Source organism: Pseudonaja textilis, chromosome 5 (assembly GCF_049901715.1).
Source record: "Pseudonaja textilis isolate UNSWEBS1 chromosome 5, rPseTex1.2, whole genome shotgun sequence".
Taxonomy (NCBI): domain Eukaryota; kingdom Metazoa; phylum Chordata; class Lepidosauria; order Squamata; family Elapidae; genus Pseudonaja; species Pseudonaja textilis.
Window position 1 is genome coordinate 60,972,433 of NC_141994.1, and position 21,833 is coordinate 60,994,265.

The 21,833-nt window shown below is 38.8% G+C and overlaps 1 protein-coding gene across 3 annotated transcripts in view; it reads right to left on the minus strand.

The window, feature by feature from the left end:
- Positions 1–210: 210 nt before the first annotated feature.
- The window catches only part of DCP1B (decapping mRNA 1B), a 57,429-nt gene continuing 35,806 nt past the window's right edge, over positions 211–21,833 (minus strand). For 2 of the 3 annotated variants that reach the window (XM_087935077.1, XM_026717820.2), the window contains exons 6-9: positions 21,638–21,748; positions 20,003–20,836; positions 12,435–12,683; positions 211–11,003 (exon numbers count right to left, since the gene is read on the minus strand). In XM_087935077.1, coding sequence (XP_087791203.1) covers positions 10,923–11,003; positions 12,435–12,683; positions 20,003–20,836; positions 21,638–21,748 — 1,275 coding nt within the window. In that variant the 3' untranslated portion in view covers positions 211–10,922. The remainder of the gene's footprint in view (positions 11,004–12,434; positions 12,684–20,002; positions 20,837–21,637; positions 21,749–21,833) is intronic. The other variant, XM_026717897.2, reaches the window with a different exon arrangement.

The following is a 21,833-nucleotide window of genomic DNA, read 5'->3' on the forward strand; positions in this document are numbered from 1 at the left end:
TAAAGAACTACCACAATACTTTATTTTTTTTATCCTCACAGATTTTATATTTAATCAATTTACAAATAGGAATGTTTTTCTCCTAATTGGGAATCAAATCTGCGTAGTATGGTATAATTATAAATACACTATAGTATAACTGGCTTGCTTCTTAACTCTTGTCCCTACTTTTTAGAATAACCTTTGTTGCAAAACTCTTTAAACCAGAGATTGGCAAATATTCAGTGAAGCATACATTAGTTTATTGATCAATGCTGGAGGCATAGACAAGCCTAAAGATAAAAGGGTATTATAGCATCTCCCTATAAACTCATCCAAATTAGAATATATATATAGTTTATTTGATTTTGGTTCATTGATTGGGGTTACATAATATGCATTGTATGTGCAATGATAATGTGTTAAGGGTGTGGTAATCGGATTCAAATAGAACAGTATCCTTAAGTTCAGAGAAACCACAACTTATTCCTAGTTGCTATCTAAAATCTGGCTTCATATTCTATTAGCCTTATTAGCTTTCTTGTAGTGAGCACTTTCACATCTGAATGTTCCTATTGTCAAGCTAAGTCAATGGATTGCTTTCCTTGGGAAGATATATCTGGGTGAGTGGCTTTTCCACACAATTTTATTTCACTCCTTCAGACAAGAGTACAGATCCTTCAAGAGAAGTTGAAATTTCCCCATATGTCCTCATGGCACCATCACCCATATGCATTCTCAGCAGATTTCCTTATGCTGCTTTCATTGGATAATGACATATTTTTACTTCAGTAAACCAAAAAACAAACTTTCACACTTAACCATAGTAATCCCAAACTTAAAGTTATATGTTAATTCCGTAGCTTTAATGCAATATTCCATTCAACATAAATGTTGGCAAATTCAGATAAATTGGAGATAGACTTGAACACAGTGAACAAATCAAGATAAACTTATCCTAAGATTTTAGTGTTCTAAAACTCTATGCTGTACCTACTTTTCATTTTTATTGCTTTCTGATTAAAAATGTGCCTTTTCCCCACTTTATGAAACAACACATATAAATTAATTTCTAATGGCAGATGTTTCTCCCTACTACAAATGAAATTTAGATTTGTTCAAGTAGTCCAGGGTAAAATGGTACATTTCATTAACCAAATTAAAATAGAGCATATGATTCCAGTGTTTTCCTCCCCATATTTCTGTGGTACAATTCTCATCTTTGTAATTCAGATCAAAAGGAAACAATTATTAATATAAACAATAACAATCCAGCATATGGAGGGGTGGGTTAAAAATGTATGGGTAGACTTGACTTGTCACCATAATGCAGCCACTCATTATAGTTGCAAATCATGAGGGTCATTCAGCGATGTGACCATGTGATCGCTTTGCTTAATGACCCCCCCCCCAGCCCTGCTCTTTCCCAATGTGGTTGTTAAACAACTATGTGGGTCGTTAAGTGGAGCACAAGATGTCTCAAGGATGGGGAAGGCCCTGGGAGGCCTAGCACAGGCCCAGTCCACCTGCCCCACCTCCCAATACTTCCTCACCCTGAGACATCCCATGCTCTTTTAGGGTCCTCACAAACTTTGGGGAACAATAAGAAACCTATTCCATGCACAACAGCTACCTTGATGTCAGCTTTTTTTAAAAAAAGCTCCCATGACAGATTGATGTTAAGGCCAGAAAAAGTCACTTATCCAAGCAGATTGGTCTGAATGTAATGTTATACTAAGAAATCGATGGCAAGGGAGACTCAAAATGGCAACTTGTTGGAGATGAAGGAAAAATTGTTTAATGTTTTTTCTTTCCTGACTAGAAAAAATCATTCATCATTATTATTAACTGTCAGAAACTTGGCAGAAGAGCCATTTTCTTCTTAGGAGCAATAAGGATGAGCCCAGAAGTCTTTAAAATCCTCAAGATTATACTTTTCTCTGAAAACCATTCATGGCTTTACAGTGCTTACTTAATAACCAACGAGAGCAGCCAATCTGAATTTTCAGCTTTTAATTAAAGCTTAGTTCACTGAATAATGTTACTTTTTCCTTATATCTACTTTAAATTTCTGGACTTTTCTCTTTAATTCAGGAATTTAACAGTTTAGACTTTCATAATTAAAGAACGCAGCCTAATTAACTTTTCTGACTGTTTACTTTTCCCTTTATTACTGATCAATTGTTTAATTATTTTTAACAGTTTCAGAACTACAGATGTCTAAGAGGGATAAGGATAGCTACAAGTTATATCTGGCCAACACTGCAAGGACTTTTTTTTAGCAGATAAGTATTTGATTTGCTATTTTTTCTTTTTTTACCTGAAAAACCCAAAGAGAAACTTGGATAGAAAAGAAACTGGACATTTTATACAGTTATACAAATAAGTATCTTACCAATCTCAAAAGAGTTTATTTTAATTATCTTTCCCAATGTGGTTGTTAAACAACTATGTGGGTTGTTAAGTGGAGCACAAGATGCCTCAAGGATGTATTTGTATTATGAAAGCCACTTTCCACTTTCTCTCAGCCCACATCACCTTACTGTTCTTGTGTGGAAAATAGGAGGAAGATGTGTTGGATATGTTCGCTGCTTTGAATTATTTGTAAAAAATAATAAAGATAGGACACAAGTAAATAATGTAGAAAAATAATAAATTTAGGGTAATAAATAATACATTTTAGTTCATTGACCTGGAATTAATTGGTTCCAGGTTTAATTTGCATGTCATCTGTTAAATTTTCTTTTCTTATGAATGTATCAGATTTTTTTTTTGTAAGCACAAGAGGGAGCTCTAATATAATGAATGTCTATTCAAGGTTTCTGATTTTGAAATGAAATTTTTAAGACATTTGAATTGGGCAAATCAAAACAAGGTGAAAGTTAAGTTGAAAATAGCTGAAACAGACCTTTGCAAAAATAACTTCAAAGTTGGGATCATTTTAGAAAAGAAGATTTAGAAAGAAAATGGAAAGTTTAAATAAAGCCTTTCTAGACTTGAATATGAATATCTCAAGAAGGCCCACAACTCTACAAGGCATTAACAGAATGGCAGGCTTCTTTTATAGGAGCTCACATGCTTTGGAATTCACTTCCTCAGGAAGAAATAAGATCATGAGATAATTAACACTGTATTATAATTATTATTTTTTTTCTCTTCGTTTGTTGTACACTTTGCCATAAGCATATAACACGATGCCTGGTTCAGGTGCCTCTTTTCCAATATTGTTTTAAGAAAGTTCACCGTAGAAATATGATTCACCTGAAGTATGAGTAATATCCTGGAGTTACACATTAGCATGATCAATTACACAGAACGAAGTGTTTGACAAGGTGATACAATATCACTTAGCCTCTTCTCAGCCTGCATTAAAGAAGTATTTCACAGACTAGGCTAGGCAAAGATAGAATAAAAATCAATGGTGCTTCTTTAAATCATGTAAGATTTGCAGATGATATTGTTCTCTTCTCACGAGACCCAGAAGAGTTACAAAGATGCATACAAGAACTACACAAAGCACAACCATTTGGCTTAAAAATAAAAAAGAAGAAAAAGAACCAGGTTAACCCTTTTCCAACAGTGACCACGATTGACTTTTGTCTCAACATACGCCCAGACAAAAATCATCACAATGATGTAATCCCCAATTATAACTTCAAAAAAGGCAACTAAAATCTTATAAACAACGATCTCTCATTCTTGATTGGCAATTTCTATTCTCTGGATGCAATACTGTAGAAGACCATTACAACATATTTTTACTTGAAGTCAAAAGAGTCATCAAATTATATGTACCATTAACAACTCCCAAAACCAGAAAAAAACAAATTATCCATAACAATAAGGAAGCTTCAATCCAAAAAGAAATCACTCTGGCGGAAAGACAAATCTGGTCACGTTGCCAACTTCAAAAGCCGCTACAAAAATTTGTGCCACCAGATAAAGACTGAATGCACCAATTATCACATTAAACAAGAGGAAAACCTTCTACGCACCAATTCCACCCACGCTTTCTACAATTTTGTAAACAACAAACTAAAAGACCCAAGGTCCATCCCACCCCTGAAGGGATGTAATGGTAAAGACTGCAATGATGACACTATTAAACCCAACCTCTTTAACACATTCTTTGGCTCAGTATTTGTAAACAGCAATGGATCATGCCCAGTATTTCCTAGTCGAACCACAGACAACTACAATGATCTAATACATATCGATTTTACAGAAGACAATGTTGAAAAAGCACTATGCGATCTAAAACCATCTCTATCTATTGGACCGGACAGAATATGTGCCTACTTCTTAAAAAAGCTATCCACTGCCATAGCCAAACCTCTAAGCATAATCTTTGAAAAATCTTTCAGGACCAGCTCCTTGCCTAATATATGGTCACAAACCATGGTCATCCCCATCTTCAAAAAGGGAGACCCCAGCCTAGTTGAAAATTACAGACCAATCTCTTTTTGCTGTGTCACCTGTAAAGTCATGGAATCAATTATTAACCAATCCATCATCCTCCACTCTCTAATAAACAATTTGGTTTCAGGAAAAAAACTCTCATGTAATCTGCAACTCTTACACTGCAAAAACATGGATTACACAACTCAATCAGTGCAAAGCAATAGACACAATTTGCATAGACTTCTGTAAAGCCTTTGATTCAGTGGTACATGACAAACTACCCCTAAAACTAAAATCTTACATTATCTCTGGACACCTGCATAACTGGTTAGAAGCATTCCTGTCAAACAGACAACAAATGGGCAAAATTGGGAGCATCTTATCAAATTCTGTACCTGTCAACAGTGGTGTCCCCCAAGGCAGTGTTCTAGGACCAACGCTTTTCATACTCTACATAAATGACCTCTGTAATCATATCAAGAGCAACTGCGTTCTCTTTGCTGATGATGTAAAGCTATTCAACACCACAGACAATACTGCTACCCTTCAAAAAGACCTTGGCTATGTATCAAAATGGTCAAACAAATGGCAACTTCAAATCTCAACAAATAAATGCTCTGACCTACATATTGGCAAAAAAATTCAGAAAATAAAATACAGCCTGAATACTCAAGACCTTGTTGATGATCCAAACTCTGTCAAGGATCTTGGAGTACTCATCTCTAATGACCTAAGTGGTAGAGCCCACTGTAACTACACAGCCAAAAAGGCATTAAGAGTTGTTAACCTAATCCTACGTAGCTTTTTCTCTGGTAATATTGCACTAATAACTAGAGCATACAAAACATTTGCTAGACCGATACTTGAATACAGCTCATCAGTCTGGAACCCACATTACGTATCTGATATTAACACAGTTGAGAAAGTCCAGAAATATTTCACAAGAAGAGTTCCCTACTCCTCTACTCATTGCAGAATACCTTATGCCACCAGACTCAAAATTCTAGATCTAGAAAACCTAGAACTACGCTGCCTTCGGTTCGATCTAAGTATAGTATATAAAATCATACATTGCAATGTCCTACCTGTCAATGAATACTTCAGCTTCAATCATAACAACACAAGAGCAAACAATAGATACAAACTCAAGGTTAATCGCACCAAACTTGATTGCAGGAAATACGACTTCAGCAACAGAGTAGTCAATGTCTGGAATACTCTGACTCTGTGGGATTATTCCCCAAATCCCCAAAACTTTAACCTTAGGCTGTCTACTATTGACCTCACCCCTTTCCTAAGAGGTCTGTAGGGGGCATCCATAAGCGCACCAACGTGCCTACTGTCCCTATCCTATTGTTTCTTTTATTTTTCTTATATGCATCCATGTATTCACAACTATGTTTTTACTTATACCTATTATCTTGTAAGCAATTGACAAAAATAAATAAATAAATAAACATTCACTAAAGAAAGAAAAAAATATACTTGGAGAAGAACTAGATGTAATAGACCACTACATATGCTTTGGCCAATGAAAAATATACTAATTTTGGTGTCTATGTTATTTTTGTTGTAGTGTAGAAACTGATAATTTCTCTTTTATTTCCATAGCCATCTTTCCTGTCAAGTTGTTAATTTTCATCTGCATCTAAAATATTTTACGGTACATGTTATGGAGATGTTGTTGGAGACCAATTATCCAAATTGGGGTTCAAGCAGAGAATTAGTTAAGACTCACTACATAAAACACAAGCGAGCACCTGAATGCCTTTGAGCCTTATCTGGTCTTTCCCAGATGAAAGCTGTCAGTCTTGGGAGATTCCTGTATTATGGGCAGAAACAATAAAGTAATAGTTTCAACTCTACATGTGTCAATCTAGTTGTTCGCGCTGACAGATGACAGATCAACACCTCAGGACCTGTGTTACTTGACATAAAAAACAAAAAATTACTGTGAAGATACGTTGCCAACAAATCTTGCTATGGAATATAACAACTCATATACTGGTTCATTTTGCAAATTTGCAGCACAATAAATCTGATAAAGTTTAAGCCTTAATGTACCCCAGGACTAATTTTTTATTTGATGTAAGACTATCATTCCTTCTCTTTGGAAATACATAATACAATGGTTGTTATAGAAATAATGCTTTACTCCCAAGGCAGCTAAACTTATTTCCTTTTGCACAAAGAACATTGTGTTCTGTGCATTGAGATTAGGAAAATGAAGATAAGGGATTTTAATTTTGGAAGCTGCCCATAAATATAGATAAAAAAAGACTGGAATTTGTTCAGAGGCAGGCAACAAAATTATTACAAGTATTTCTTTGAGTACAGAGGATGAAATATGTTGTTTCCTAAATAAACAAGAATAGGAACTGTTAATGGCATTCAAATTGACTTCTCAGAATCCTTAGAATAATTTTTCTTTGGAGAAATTTGGCAGACGGAATATGGCCACTATCCAGGATCCTGTAAGAGTGAATTTTCTGCATGGGCACACATTAAGACCAAATAACCTTGGAGTTCTTAAATCTAAGAGGCTGTAGAAAAAATAAAACTTTTATGGGTTGTTGTAAAGATATTACATTTATTTAGTTTTGTTTTTGGATTATTCAAAATAAACTAAACCAAATAAACTACAATGTGTGAATGAATAAATAAAAGCTATCTCAGCAGTCAGATTTATTCATGAAACCATAATTTAATGGGGCCACTGTTGGATCTTTCTTGTCTTCTAACAATTCGCTAAAATTGGTGCTTGCTGATAGAATTGATCAATTGCAAGTATCATCTGATTTATAATTTAAAGTCTAATAACTTTCCTTTTTGTTATGCACAATGCCCAAGATAAGATGATTCACCAATGGTGGGCAACCTTTGGTCTGTAGTTTCTGTGAATTTTTTATTCCTAACTATTTCAGTGACAATTTCATGGAAAGTTGATAGCAATTAGTGAATTTTGAGAGTTACTGACAATATTTTTCAATATATATATGTAAACTGCCTAGGGAGGTGCTAGATTCTCAGCTGGAGGTTTTTAAACATTGCCAGCGTTGAGATTTAATTCAGTGTCTCATTTCTCAGAATGAAATTTATTAGAAAGAGATCATATATTCCATTTGCTCAAATATTAAAAAGCCTGTAGCTCAGTGTGGTGACCCTCTTACCTTTAGAGTTCCCTTTTCTTTTTTTGCTCCTCAACCCAAATTTGCCTCCTTGCAATTTAAACACTTTGTTTCATGTTCTGTCTTCTGGAGTGAGTAATTCTGCTCTATCTTTTACATAACACTATTTTGCCTACTTGCAATTTTTACTGCCCCAGGCTGAACTACCTAAGACTTCCACCCTTCCCCTCCTAAGCTTTTCCTGCAAAGTCTTCTTTGTTCTCCTCTGCATCTCAACCACCTTCCTAAAATGCAGTGCCCAGGAGTTCTCTGTTGTGGTTGTTCCCCTCTGGAAAAGGACACCTGTCATCTTCTCTGTCGTTTTTTCCATTCTAAGAAATTCTGTGTGGAATTGCTGACATCTTGGCACTAACAAAAGCTATGCTTAATAATGACTCAATGAATAGTGACTCAATTCATAAAGAATACTCTTATTTTCCTAACAGGAAACTTCCATTCACCTCAGTAAAATAATTTACAACTGACAAGCAGAATGAACAATTGATTTCCTATATGTCTAAAGTAAACTATAGAGCCAGTTTGTGAAGAGAAGGAACAGGGGGGACATGATTGCAGTCTTCCAATATTTGAGGGGCTGCCACAGGGAGGAAGGGGTCAAGCTATTTTCTAAAGCGCCGGTAGGCCAGACAAGGAACAATGGATGGAAACTGAACAAGGAGAGATTTAACCTGGAAATAAGGAGAAACTTTCTGACAGTGAGAACAACCAACCAATGGAACTGTTTGTCCTCGGAAGTTGTGGGAGCGCCATCACTTGATACTTTCAAGGAGAGATTGGACTGCCATTTGTCAGAAATGGTGTAGAGTCTCCCGCTTGGGTGGGGGGTTGGTCTAGATGACCTACAAGATCCCTTCCAACTCTGATTATCTGTTATCTGTCAATTTAAGCCACCAAGAAACTGAGAGATTGTGAGTTCTAGTCCCACCTTAGGCAATCTTACCAAGAAAACTGCAGGGACCCGTCCAGGAGATTATCAGGAGACAAGACTGACTTGTAGGCATGTCTTTTCAAAAGAAATAAACTAAATTGGGTAACTTGCTATCCTTTGGGTATTGGACTTATATCCAGTATATTTAACAAGAACTAAACTCAATACTGAAAATGACAAATCTCAAAAAGCACAATGCAAAAATGAGATGACACAAAAATATTTGTTCTTCATTATATTTTCTTTGCAAATTGATCACCAAACCATTGCCCATCTGTTCATGGAACAATACAATAAAAATGAAACTATTCATTCTTTGTCCTGGTTTTAATAATTTAAAACAATGCAGCCATCCCTTAAAAGAATTTCAGACAGATGTTGGCCTATTTTTCACAGTTCCTCTGGATATATTTGCTACAACTTTTACATTCCTGGACATTCCTTTTATGACTTGTGGATGTCAACTCCCAAAATGACTGGCTCAGGAATTCTGGGAGTTGAAGTCCGCAGGTCATCAAAAGACCATTGTTTCCCAGCCCTGCTGTAGAGGCTGGGAAGTTTGGGAGTTATAATTTAATTAGCAAGTGGAAGGCAACAGTTTTGTACATCAAAGTACAAAATAGGGATAGCAGAAACCAAAGTTTATTTATGAACAGTTATAATTCTATAATCATTATAAAATAGAAAAGACCAACTTACAATTTCTTTTTTCTTTTCTTTTTTTTAAAAAGAGAAAACAATCTTACGTCTTTCATAATTTGTGGATAAAGTTGGGCTTCACTGCAGTTGACATCCAAATGATGTCTTAAAAAACACCATAGTTTAAATGGGAAAGTTGTATTTTTCTTAACTGACTCGGTCTTAAGCAACTGATGAGCACAGAATAGCAGAATAACAGATATAAATATCTACGGCCTCTTGGAATCATGGCATATAAATTTACTACAGTAATAAATCTTACCCTAATCTTACGGCTATCAGATCAGGACTGAAAAATCCAGTTAAACTTTTCTGTACCTCTTTCCTGATGTCTGGATCTGATAGCTCTAAACCTTCTTTGCCATAACTCAGGATATGAGCACCATTTTAAAAAACATGAAAATCATAGTTAAGTTACCACGTTCCAGGGGATAGGGCCAGATGGTGTCTGTTTATGAAACCTTTAATTGCAACAAGAATTGCTTATTGTCTAGCCTAGAGTTTTTCAAATGTGTTAACAAGGCTGCTGTACTATATGCACTCATTGTCTTTACTAGAAATAACAGATCTGGGGCGCAAAAATCCAAATAATTGCTCAGTGCTATCAAAGAGTTAAAAGTTTTATTAAATGGTTTGCTGCCCTCCAGATTTGTGCAGTCCATATGTGGTAGACCTACCTTCAAGAAATCATCTAGGATCAAGTACACTTTGCTGATTTCTGAACAACTTGCTGGTTAGTTCAGCTGATAGAAAATAAAATTGCAGCTCTGTGATGCTACTGTAGAAATAATCTATTTAAAAGTGGATACAACAAAACAACAGACCTATCCTGCCACCTGGTGGCCAATAAATATGTATTCGATATTTATTCTTTCTAAATAGTTCAAAGTAGAAAAACTTGTGATTTCTAGCAACAGGCATTCCCAACAAAATGTGCGTACTCCAAAAAGGATTCAGAAGAAGCCTTCAGACCTTGTGCCATCCAACAGCTCTCTATTAATTGAGTATCCCCACTTTTTTTCAGACTTCTGCCCAAGCCAGAAAAAAGGTGCTACTGCTTTAAGGGCTGAGAAGTGGTTTCCTTAAAGCGTTATCCTTTTTCCCCCCCCTCTCTCTCTCTTCGCAGAAGCCTGAGGAAAGAACGAAATTTCTTTAACAAATAGCAAGTTGGTTCTGCATTCATATGAAATTTGAAGCACTTCTCTGAGTAAGTTTTTGAAGCGTGCAGGGCCTTTCGGTACCCACATAATTAATAGCCTTTAAATACATTTGAAAACCCACAAAACCTGGAAAAACCAAAGCAATCGTATCGATCTTTTATACAAGCCAGCATACCATCAATGAGGTGGCATCCAGGTGGGAAGCAAAGGACAAAAAGGCCCTGATGCAATACAAGTCCCATGCCTTGGCTACACGCATCATGATATATGCACGCATGAAAGGGGAGGAGCTTGCACACGACATCATTATGCTGTTTTTGTCATTTTAATGAAATGGCTTTTGTGGAATCTACACCGTGCTTTTTTTTTTTAAGGAGCCACAATTATTTTGATGGTGTTTTCACACTATAATCAGGAAGGCACTAATGATCCCATTTACTAATTTCTCTGAACAAGATAGCTTCCAATGAAGATAATTTAAAGTCTTGCGGGAAGTTAAAAACCTCTTCCGTTCTCTTGCTGTTCCAAACATGAAAACCAGGCTACATTTAATTAAAATGTTATGCTTCAGATGGGCTTTTTCAGTGTTGCTTTTCTCACGCTGCCGAGATAAGCATCATAGATGACATTTAGGAAGTTGTCGTCATTCTGAAAACACAAACACATTAGTTAAAAGGAATCTCAAGGAAATCATAATGTCACTTTTTTTTTTAAACTCTGGGGGATCAGGATGTTGGCAGCTCTGATAAGGTAGCCCTAAAACACATGCACTTATACACATAGAAGACAGATTAAATGGAAAACAACATTATTATTATTTTATTTTATTTTATTATTTTTATTAATTTTCTTTTTTTTTTACATCGTAAAACATCAGGGTATCAACAACGTTCTTGGCATCTATACAAGATTTTGATTTAAATATCATATTGCATTATATTGCATTTATCTACTATTAAATAATATCTTTAGCTTTAATATTATTCTTATATCCTTATATAGTTTACAAAATTTTATTTTACTTTCTTAAGGGTTGTTTCAATTAACATTTTTGTCTCACTTTTTGGTTCTGTTTGTTAGCCATTTATACCAATTGTTCCAAAGAATTCAGAGTCGTCTTTTTCTTTCAATTTCATTGTTAGCATATTCATCTCAGCACTTTCTGTTACTTTGTGTATTACTAGATCTTATTATTAGATATTTGGTGTTTTCCATACCTGCACAAAGGGTATTCTGGCGGCTGTTATAATATGCAACACTAGGTAACATTGGTCCCCAACCACCGGGCCACGGACCGGTACCGGTCCGTGGAACATTTCCTACTGGGCCACCGGTTTGCTGGGCGCCGCCATCTTGTTTGACGAGAAAGTACTTCTTGGTGAGCTTTTCTAGTTGGAAAGCGGCGTTTGGGTGCTGAAAGAATCCTCGCGCCTTAGTTTCATCGAAGGAGGGGGCTTCGAACGAAACTAAGGCGCGAGGATGCTTTCAGCACCCAAAGCAAGGCGAGCTGAGCGACTGTCCCGAAGCTGTCCCGAAGCGAAGCCCATCGACAAAGGTACAAAGGAGGAGTTGAAGGTGGCGGGGAGAAGTGGGGGACAGCTGGCTGGCCGGTCGCTCAGCTCGCCTTGCCTTGTCATGCGTGCTGATGCCGGTACCGGGCCACGGATCATTTTGTGATGCCGGTACCGGGCCGTGGCACAAAAAAGGTTGGGGGCCACTGCTCTAAGGATAATGCTGAGAAATCCAATTCTACTTCTCTTTTATAAAGCCCATTGACTGTCACGGACCAATCAAATGATGTTTTCTAGCTAGTTTCATAGAACACATAATAGGAATATGTGGCTTTCCAAAACCAACTGTCAATTTCAATATATGAAGATTTTTCTGCATTAACAATTAATGGCGTTATAACTGCATTGTAATTCCATTGTAGCATTCCAACAATAGCAGTAAGACGACTGCATTGTACAACTGATGCACAACAACAAAGTTTGCTTTCACTCCAAATCTTTTATCTCATATGTACGAACATCATAATCAACAAAAGGTATAGGTGGCTAAGAGTTGAGGATGTCCTACCTGGATCAGATGCAGAAGCGTTTCCTGTAGCTGTAACTTGGTTAGTGGGTTGCTCTTTGGGATGGTTGCTTCTGAGTTCTGTAGAGGCAGAAGAAGGTTTGCTGAACCAGAAGTACTTTCTTGATTCATGACTGGCAGCCATCCGCTTTCATTTGGTTTTGGCAGTTGTGGGGCACTCTGACTAAATACCATTGGGGACATCAGCAGTGATGGAGCTATAGTAGCGGGAATCCGCTGCGGGGAGATGACCTGCTCCCAATATACAAGGAATTATACATTAATTCAATGACTATACCAATCCAATTCATAGACACACAAAGCAGAGGTTGAATAACACCAATCTCAGCATTAAAAACAGGTAGATTGAGGCAAACAATATCATATCTTAGTGGCAACAATACTCTATAAAACTGGGTTTACAGAATCAGTTCTGGTTTGAAGAGTAGAAATGCTGAGGCCAGGGCCAAATAACTTATTTAGTTGGAGAAAGGCTACTGTTTTTGTTTTCCCCATCTCCTTTCCTGACCGTTCTTACAGGCTCAAATGCAGAAGGAAAAAAAATTCTCCTTTTGTTTTTAGTTTGTTTTACTAGCCCTTTCCCAGTGAAAACGGAGCTTGGGGTAGGGAGAGTGCGGCTCCTTGAGCTCCGTTTTCGGTCACAATGGCCTCCTGCAGTCCTCTGCCAGTGAAAACGGAGCTCGGTGTTTAAGATATATATATCTTAAACATAGATATCCAAGAATTAGGGTCATAATGCAATCACTTTCTTGAAGTTCAACAGGCTGAGCAAAAGCTAGCTGGGAGACTGCAAAATCCAAATTAATTTCAGACATCTTCTCTCTAAAACCACCTGTTTTCTTAGAGATTGCACGGGGTTTTTCCTTTGTCTACAAAAGCCAGTATTTCCTTGAATACATCAAACCAAGGACTGATGCAGGATTTAAAATTAAAAAGAATAAAATAAATGTTGCTGTACTAATGCATTCAGTCACAGAGTCCAAGGCGCCAAGCATCACATTAAATTAAATGAGAAAGTGCATTAGTTGCTGAATCTGGTCTTTGATATGCATTTCAATTCATTAGACAATGTTAATTCATTTTGTCCAAAGCCAGGGTTGGCTGCCCATGGCCTCCAGTTATATATTTTGGCAGCACCTGCTGTGTTATGAACTAGAGCCTCTTTTGGAAAGCAGGTTGTGTATCATACCACATTTTCATGGTCAGAACACTGGAAGACAGCAATGAAATACCACACAGATGGCCGGCTCATCCCGCTGACCCCCGCTGATGAGACAAACATTTTGTAATTAAAGAAGAAAACCTGATATGCAGCTTTAGCAGGATTTCTTTCTGCCTAAGAACGTTTGAAAGGTTATCAAAATATAGGAATATTTTATCTGAATTTTTTTTCTTATCCTGCCTTTATTATTTTATAAGTAACTCAAGGAAGAGGACATACCCTAATTTCTCCACAACAATAACCCTGTGAAATAGGCTGAGACTAAGTAACTGGCCCAAAGTCACTCAGCTGACTTTTATGGCTAAGACAGGTCTAGAACTCACAGTCTCCTGGTTTATAGACCAGCAACTTAACCACTAGGCCAAACTGGCTCTACATTACACACAATATTCCAGCAAGTTTTCTTCCTGCCAAGTTCTCTATGGAGAGTTTTCCGAAACACCTTGCTAGAACTAAATATCAGAAAACCCCAACTGAATCTGACCAATAGACTAATAAATTGACTAACAGTCCAGCAACCTGGTTTAAGAATCTCACCAGCAGGATAGGAAAACAGTAGTGTTCTTCCCTGGTTGCTTCCAGAAGCTATTATCTAAGGCTACCTTGTCTGTGATCCAAGAAATATTTTACTGCCACTAAGATGCATAGTCATTGCAATCTCCAACTTCCATAAGTTTTCTAAGGGGCACCCTATTAAAATCATCCTAATGGGTGAACATCACCACACAGGAGGGCAACCAATTTCCTAATTTAAACATGCACTGTATTTAGTGCCCTTCCTTTCATCTGTTCTGAACCTGCCAGAATTTTAATTCAGTTGAGGACTCCTAAGAATTAACACACTTGAGAGGAAATATTTTCTTTGTCCATATTTGTATATGTGGGTTTTTTTTTTGGAAGGGGCTGTTGGGAGTGCCTTTACACCAATGTTGACTCCTAGCAACCGTTTAGACAAGCGTAGGAGAAGGAGTGGCAGAACCTGGGGGCAGAGATAAAAGAGGGATCAGCCAAGAATCCCGATGTAGCCACAAGCGAACCTCCTTTGACCCTTATCTAATGCCAAGCAGGTTGTAACCATTTATTGAGAAGATTCTTTTACATAGGCAGGATTAGTAATAAATTAGTTTAATGGGAACTTCATGAGTAGACCTGATCTTTCACACCTGACAACAGTTCCTTCAATTTTCTTGGCCATGTTTTGGGATGTGCTTCGTTTTCTAGGGCTGAGAAAGGAATTGGTCCTATGTTACCCAGCTCACTTTATGCCTACAGTGGGAGTAGAACTCACCGTCTCCCAGTTTCTAGCTTGGTATATCTTTACACCAGATCAGTTCTCTGTATTGGCCTGAAACTTTTGAATGTACCCTCAATCCCTTTTTTAAAAATTGACCACTTTCCAGCCCCAACAGACACTGTGCTAACATGCGTGTTCTTAATAATTTGTATATCTAAAATAGAATAAACACAGAATAAACAATTTCCCATATGAATTCTTTAAGAAGAATGTTTAGGTATGTGCCATCTGGATTCAGTGAGTTGCTTGCTTTTAATTTGTCAATAATCCCTAAAACTTCAGCTCCTCACTCACCATCTGTCTCATTTTTCTCACTGCAAAGAGCCAAGTCAGGCACATAGTATACACATCCTTTGCCATGAGAACATAAGTGAAAAATTGAGTTTCTTGGTGTGACTTGAATATACCTTTAATGCCTTATTGACCAAAGGCCCTTCTGAGTCCATTTAAATTAATTTAAGTTGAAATTACTTTTTTTAACCACACATGTTGAGACTCTAGAAAGAATGCAGAGAAGAGCAACAAAGATGATTAGGGGACTGGAGGCTAAAACATATGAAGAACAGTTACAGGAACTGGGTAGGTCTAATCTAATGAAAAGAAGGACTAGGAGAGACATGATAGCAGTGTTCCAATAACTCAATAACCAAAAGAAGAGGGAGTCAAGCTATTCTCCAAAGCACCTGAGGGCAGGACTAGAAGCAACAGATGGAAATTAATCAACGAGAGAAGCAACTTAGAGCTAATGAGAAATTTCCTGACAGTGAGAACAATTAATCAGTGGAACCACTTGCCTCCAGAAATTGTAAATACTCCAACACTGGAAGTTTTTAAAAAGATGTTGGATAACTATTTGTCTGAAGTGGTGTAGGGTTTCCTGCCTAAGCAGGGAGCTGGACTAGAAGACCTCCAATGTCCCTTCCAACTCTGTTATTCTATTCTAGTATGTATCTGATTTAAATTTGATCAGATATGTCTATTTTCTGAATAAATTCAAATCCAATTATGTTCTGTTTTTGTTAATTGCTTCAGTAACATGCATTTCTACTCTGCTGAGACTCATTTTACAGATTATGGTTTTGAAGCCATATGGAGATGCGATACAAGCCAATTTGAAACGAGACTTACAAGATACTGACTGGTAAGGAAGTACAAACAACAGACACCAGTTACTGAAGGAAATCATGATGAGTTCTTTAAATACATGTTTGTTCAGTTCAATATTCAAGATGTTGTCTAGGCAACAGGCAACACCAGGCAGACTTTGCAAAATTTGGTCCACTGTCCTTTGAAAAGACGACGAGAGCAGATGCAATTCACGAAGATAAACAATTCTAGGGAACAGATTTTGGGAACGTGCTCATTATCAAAGGTCTGCTCTGAATTGTCTGAACATCTGTAAATGTGAATCAGCCAACATTATTTGATGGAAATGTTTGTCCTTAGCTAGGGTGACAAGAAAAGTCTATGAGCAAGGCAGAGCGCCATGATACAGGACAACAATAATAATCAGTCCACTGTCTTCATAAATGTACACCTTGCTACGTAATAGGGATAACACATTTGAAATTAGGCATTTGTCCTTATGCTTGGACATGGCTTTTGGGTGTTGTGGCTGATAAATATGGAATGTGATAGAAAGATAAAATAGGGAGCTAATCTTACTGATGACCTGGGAAATCAAGTCCTGGGAATATTGATAAGGAGAGAATAATTTCACGAGTGTGTTCGGCAACATTTGTTGATGTACCAGAAAACAAGTGTTTTCCAGGTGCCCTGCCAAAGGCCAATCTGGCTGGTTGGAACAGACTTTTGTTCTGACCAAGGCTTTTGAGACTGCAATTATGCACACGCTTATTTTAAAAACAAGTGTTGTTTTAATGCAATGCTGGAATTATTTTCATTCCCAGCTGGTAATGAATATCAAACAGTCCCCCAAGATAAGCACCCACCTTTCTTCCCTGTGAAGTGCTGCCAACAACAAAAGTGTCAAATGAACTAGAAAAAAAACCCAACCAAAGTACGAAGAACTTCAAGAATGAATCTGAACCGAACGAATGACTTTGCTTCCTGCAAAGTTTTCATCATCTTTGCCCGTGGGAAAGGAAATCACCTCTCAGCCTTACTCCAAAGTTGCCCCTTTTGTTTCAGCTGTTATCACTTTCTAGCAGCTCTGCGCACGCGTGCACTGGAACAGGCTCCCCTGGGCCCTCTGCCTTGCTGCTGCCAGACTCTAAGGGGCTGCTCGAAGGAAAGAGCAGGAAAGAGCAGGAAAGAGCAGCTGAAACAGCAAGGGCGACTCAGAGTAAGGCTGGAAGGTGATGGCCCCTCCCATAAGGGATAAAAGCCAGCCTTCGGGGTTGGCTTCTTTGCAGGAAGCAAAGAAGTTCTTTAGACTCAAAGTCCTTGTTGAAGCCCTGCTTACTCCAGTTTGTTTTTGAAACTTCTGTCGGTGGATATTTAATCAGTAATCAGTCTTCAGTTCTTGGCAGCCTTTTGCAACCTTGAAAGGGCTTACTTCTGATATCGGACAATTAGGTTTAAATGTCTCTTGGCTGGGAATGCACTGAATTCCCAGTGCCGCATTAAAAAAGGTTTGCTTTTATATACAGTTTTTGTTTGTTTAATTTGAACAAGGCTTGGGTCAGAACACTCTGGGAATGCTACAATGGGCATAAGTGCAAGGACTAATTGTAAGTCAGTTTCTTCAATGCCACTGTAACTTTGAATGGTCCCTAAATGAATGGTTGTAAATGAAGGACAACCTATAAATCTCTACCATATCACCTCTGGGAAAAAGCTAGGCACTATTTGTAGGAGACCCCATTATCTGTCCTCCTGCTCCGGGGCAAATCTATTCCCACAAATTGGGAATGCTGCAAATTAATCCTGCAAGGGATCCCTGAAACATAAAGATCTCCAGCTCCTCAACATAATCCTGGTTATGGAATAAAAGAGTCCACTCTCTAGGTCAGGGGTGTCAAACTCAAGGCCTGGGGGCCTGATCTGGCCCACGGGATGCTTAGATCTGGCCTGCGGGACTGCCCTAGAAAGAGCAAAGGACTGGCCCATGGTGCCTCTGCCAACAGAAATGGAGCTCAGGAGTGGTGCCCCCCACTCCTCTGAGCACCATTTTCACTGGCAGAGGGCAGCAGGCGGCTGTCACAGCTGAAAACGGAGCTCGGGAACCCGTTTTCACTGACAGAGCACTTGAGCCACCAGATGCCCCCAACACAAGTGATGTCAAGCTGGCCACGCCCACCATTGCCACGCCCACCCCATCAACCCTGATGAAGCCTGCAATGAAATCGAATCTGACACCTCTGCTCTAGGTGTATTTTTTTATTATCTATCAAGTATATTACGTTGCAAACCTGTCCTGAGCTGTTGTTGTTTTTCCATTTAATTCTAATGAAAATGTCATAAGCATCCTTTTAAAAAATCCTTAAACAGAAGATGAGTCATCTGTTCAATTGTTGTTTTTCACCTCACTTGTGCTTTCACACTTCACATTACTTCAACTTACAGAGCTTGAGAATAAGCTCTTTTCCCAATTTTACTTGTAAAGAAATACTCGGCTGTTACCTGCCAGGTTGGGTCTGAGAAATGGCAGATGATCAGAACAAAATGAATAAGTCAAAGGGCAATTCCTCCTAAGAATACAAAGCCCATTATTCAGATATGGACTTTCTGAGGAGTTTCAAACTGTTTAGTATTGATGGAAGCAGGAAGGTTGGAAGAGCGGGAGATCATATTATCATTTCAAAATGCCTTTTGAAAAGTTCAACGAGAACAGTGACAAATGGATGCAAGTTCACAGAAGAACTACCAAGATGGTGAAAGGTCTCAAAGTCAAGCTATTTCAGGAATGGTCAAAGGATCTGGATATGTCTAGTTTACAACGAGGCATGATGGCAGCCTTCAAGAATCTGAAGAACCATGACACAGGAATAGACTTGTTTTCTATTCTGTCTAGACATGACTAGAACTATAGGTGAAAATTGCAAAGAAAGAGAATCAGACTAGAGATCAGGAGGAACTTTCCCACTGTTGGCCAATAGAAGAGGTTGCCATATAAAATGGTGAGTTCATTGTAAGACTTTTAACAGAGGTTGGATGAGTATTAGATCCTGCAGTGAAGGGAGGGTTCAACTGGATCAGTGTTTCTCCTTCATGGCAGTCGAATTCTGTGACTTGAAGTCCACACGCTTGGAAATTGCCATAGTTGGAAAACAGTCCATTAGGTGAACCTTGTGGTGTTCCTTCAAACTCCATTATTTCTATCATTGCGAGATTCATGCAAATACAGTTTGGCAACTGTAGTGTATGCTTTAGAATACCTGAAATGTATTTATGTATGTATTTAAAAACTAATTAAGGCATCCAAAGCAGAGGTGGTACTCAGCAGGTTCTGACCAGTTCTGGAGAACCGGTAGCGGAAATTTTGAGTAGTTTGGAGAACTGGCAAATTCCATCTCTGACTGGAGATTTTACAGTATCCTTCCCCTGCCACACCCACCAAGCCATGTCCACAGAACCGGTAGTAAAAATATTTGAATCCCACCACTGATCCAATGCTGTTATTCAACAAATTACACCCCCCGCCCCCAAAGATAATCTCATCTATGAGGGGAAAGTCTTCCAATCAGGGACGATCTCCTGGGATGTTTAAATCCTTCTTCTGAATACTTGGCTTATCCTGTGCTTTTTAAAATAAGCTGACAGAAGTATCTGCAAAGCAGTAATGTGGCTAAAAGGGTTAGTGCATTGTCCCTCATGTTGGAAAAGATCTGCTTATATTGTTCAAAGAGACACTAAAAATAATGCTAAAACAGAACAAACTATGTGAAGAATCTCACATGTTAGGTCAGCGGTGGGCAATTATGGCCCCTTTACGACCTGTGGACCTCAACTCCCAGAATTCCTGACACAGCCATATTGGATCAGGAAACCTGGGACTTGAAGTCCACAGGTCGTAAAGGGGCCATAGTTGCTCACCCGTTTCAGGTGCTATCAAATTTATCGCTGAATTACCTGAAGAAGAGGGGGCTGCTTTTCTGTAGCCGAAGCCTTGTCCATCCAAGAATCCAAAGGTTTCAGAGTGGTGGAGGCTTGAGTAACTACAGGAAACTTAGCAGCTAAGGTTGGCCGACTGGCTATGTGCAACTGTTGTTCCTGCTGCACTATCTGCAGTTTCTTCAACAACTCCTGAGGTGAAATGACGCCAGAATTTCCGGAGTGGTTCCCAGGAAGAGGATGTGACTGCTTAGGAGGTTTGGATTGTTCTTTACCAAGGGCTTGGCTTGGCAGGGAACCATTGAAGTACATCATGGGTGGCTGTATTACACTGTTTACCTGGGCCACCAAGGAGATGGCTGGAGTCCTGCTGAAGCCTGGAGCAGCCGAATTTGCTAGTCCTATGCTGTTAGTTTCCACTTTAGTCATCTGTTTGGACCGGCCTTGCAACTGCTGGAGCAAGCTTCTTGTGCAAGCGGCATTCTGGGCGGGATGAGAACTCCCAATGCTCTGTGACGTCACCGGCTGGAAAAGCCCAGCGAAAGCTTCCCCACCCATGGAAGGGTGGCTGCCATTCTCGCAGAGGCGGTTCTCTGGGAGTTCAGAGACCGGGTGAAGATCCGGCCCGCGTACCATAAGTTTTTGAATAGCTGGGCAGAGCTGTTTCTCTGTTGTGGGTGAGTGTCTTGTGGGTTCCTCGTATGAGAAAGAGCGTACAACTCCTCGCCTTGGAGGAAAGTTGTCTGGGTGGAGTTTCTGAGGTGGCTCTGATACATTTTGGTATAGGCTTGATTTTTCCTGCTTTCCAAAGAGAGTCATAAGGGATAGGTGCTGAGGCTCAGAATCTGCGTTCTGCAAGAAGAAAGGAAGAATAATTAAGACCAACTCTGACCTGACTAGCTGCATTAGCAACAATCAAGAGAAACAAACCCTCATCGGAACTTAGGATGGGAGAAAGTGACTAGATAGTTATGAGGGGAAATGGCAGGTATGAGACTGAAGTTATCCCCTACTTATATTGACTTGCTTTGAGCTAGCCATGGCTAGATTTTCATAACGCAAGGCAGTGACGTCACATTTTTCTAGTGGCCATAAGCCTGACCCTTAGGCACACACTTGCACAGTGATATTGTGGTGGAATTTCTGGGTAGAGCAGAGGGGAGAGTGAAGAAGGGGTCCAGCTTGGAATCACTCTGTGGGAGGAAGCAACAGGGGTCAGACTGTTAAAGGCTTTATCTGCCTGTTCCCAAGAGAATGCAGTTAGTCTGGCAAAATTCTTGCATGTAGAGGAACTTCAGTAAAGAAACTTCTTTGGCCTACTCCCAAGTTTTTCTGGTTCAAATCACCTGACAGACAGCAAGCAGCCTATATTTTTCCTATTATGACATCACAATTGTTTCCACCGAGGATGCAGGATCCGTGATTCCCTGATAAAAACTAAGCAGCAGAAGCCTCTTTAAAAAACCCCATTGAATCAAGTTCACAATCTGCCCCTGGTTTTATCTGATCAATCTGAACGTAACTGAAGTGTCCAAATCTCCCAGAGATGATTCTATACACACTTACATTAAAACAAACCCCACTGTACTTAAGAAACTAATCAGTTGACATTGAATAGGCTAGTTTACCATGAATACAAATATGCCCACGTACCTGGACATTCTGACTTTCCCTGGGTTTTAGAGGGATTGGTTTGATCAAGTTGGGATTGTGGTAGAGAGCAGAAGAACTGGTCATTGGTTTTGGCTCGGAGCATGTTTTACACTGCAAAACATATACACACACAAAGGTACCATTTTACTCAAGAAGCAATGTTTCATCTCAAGATCGATAGGACTGTAGATTGTGA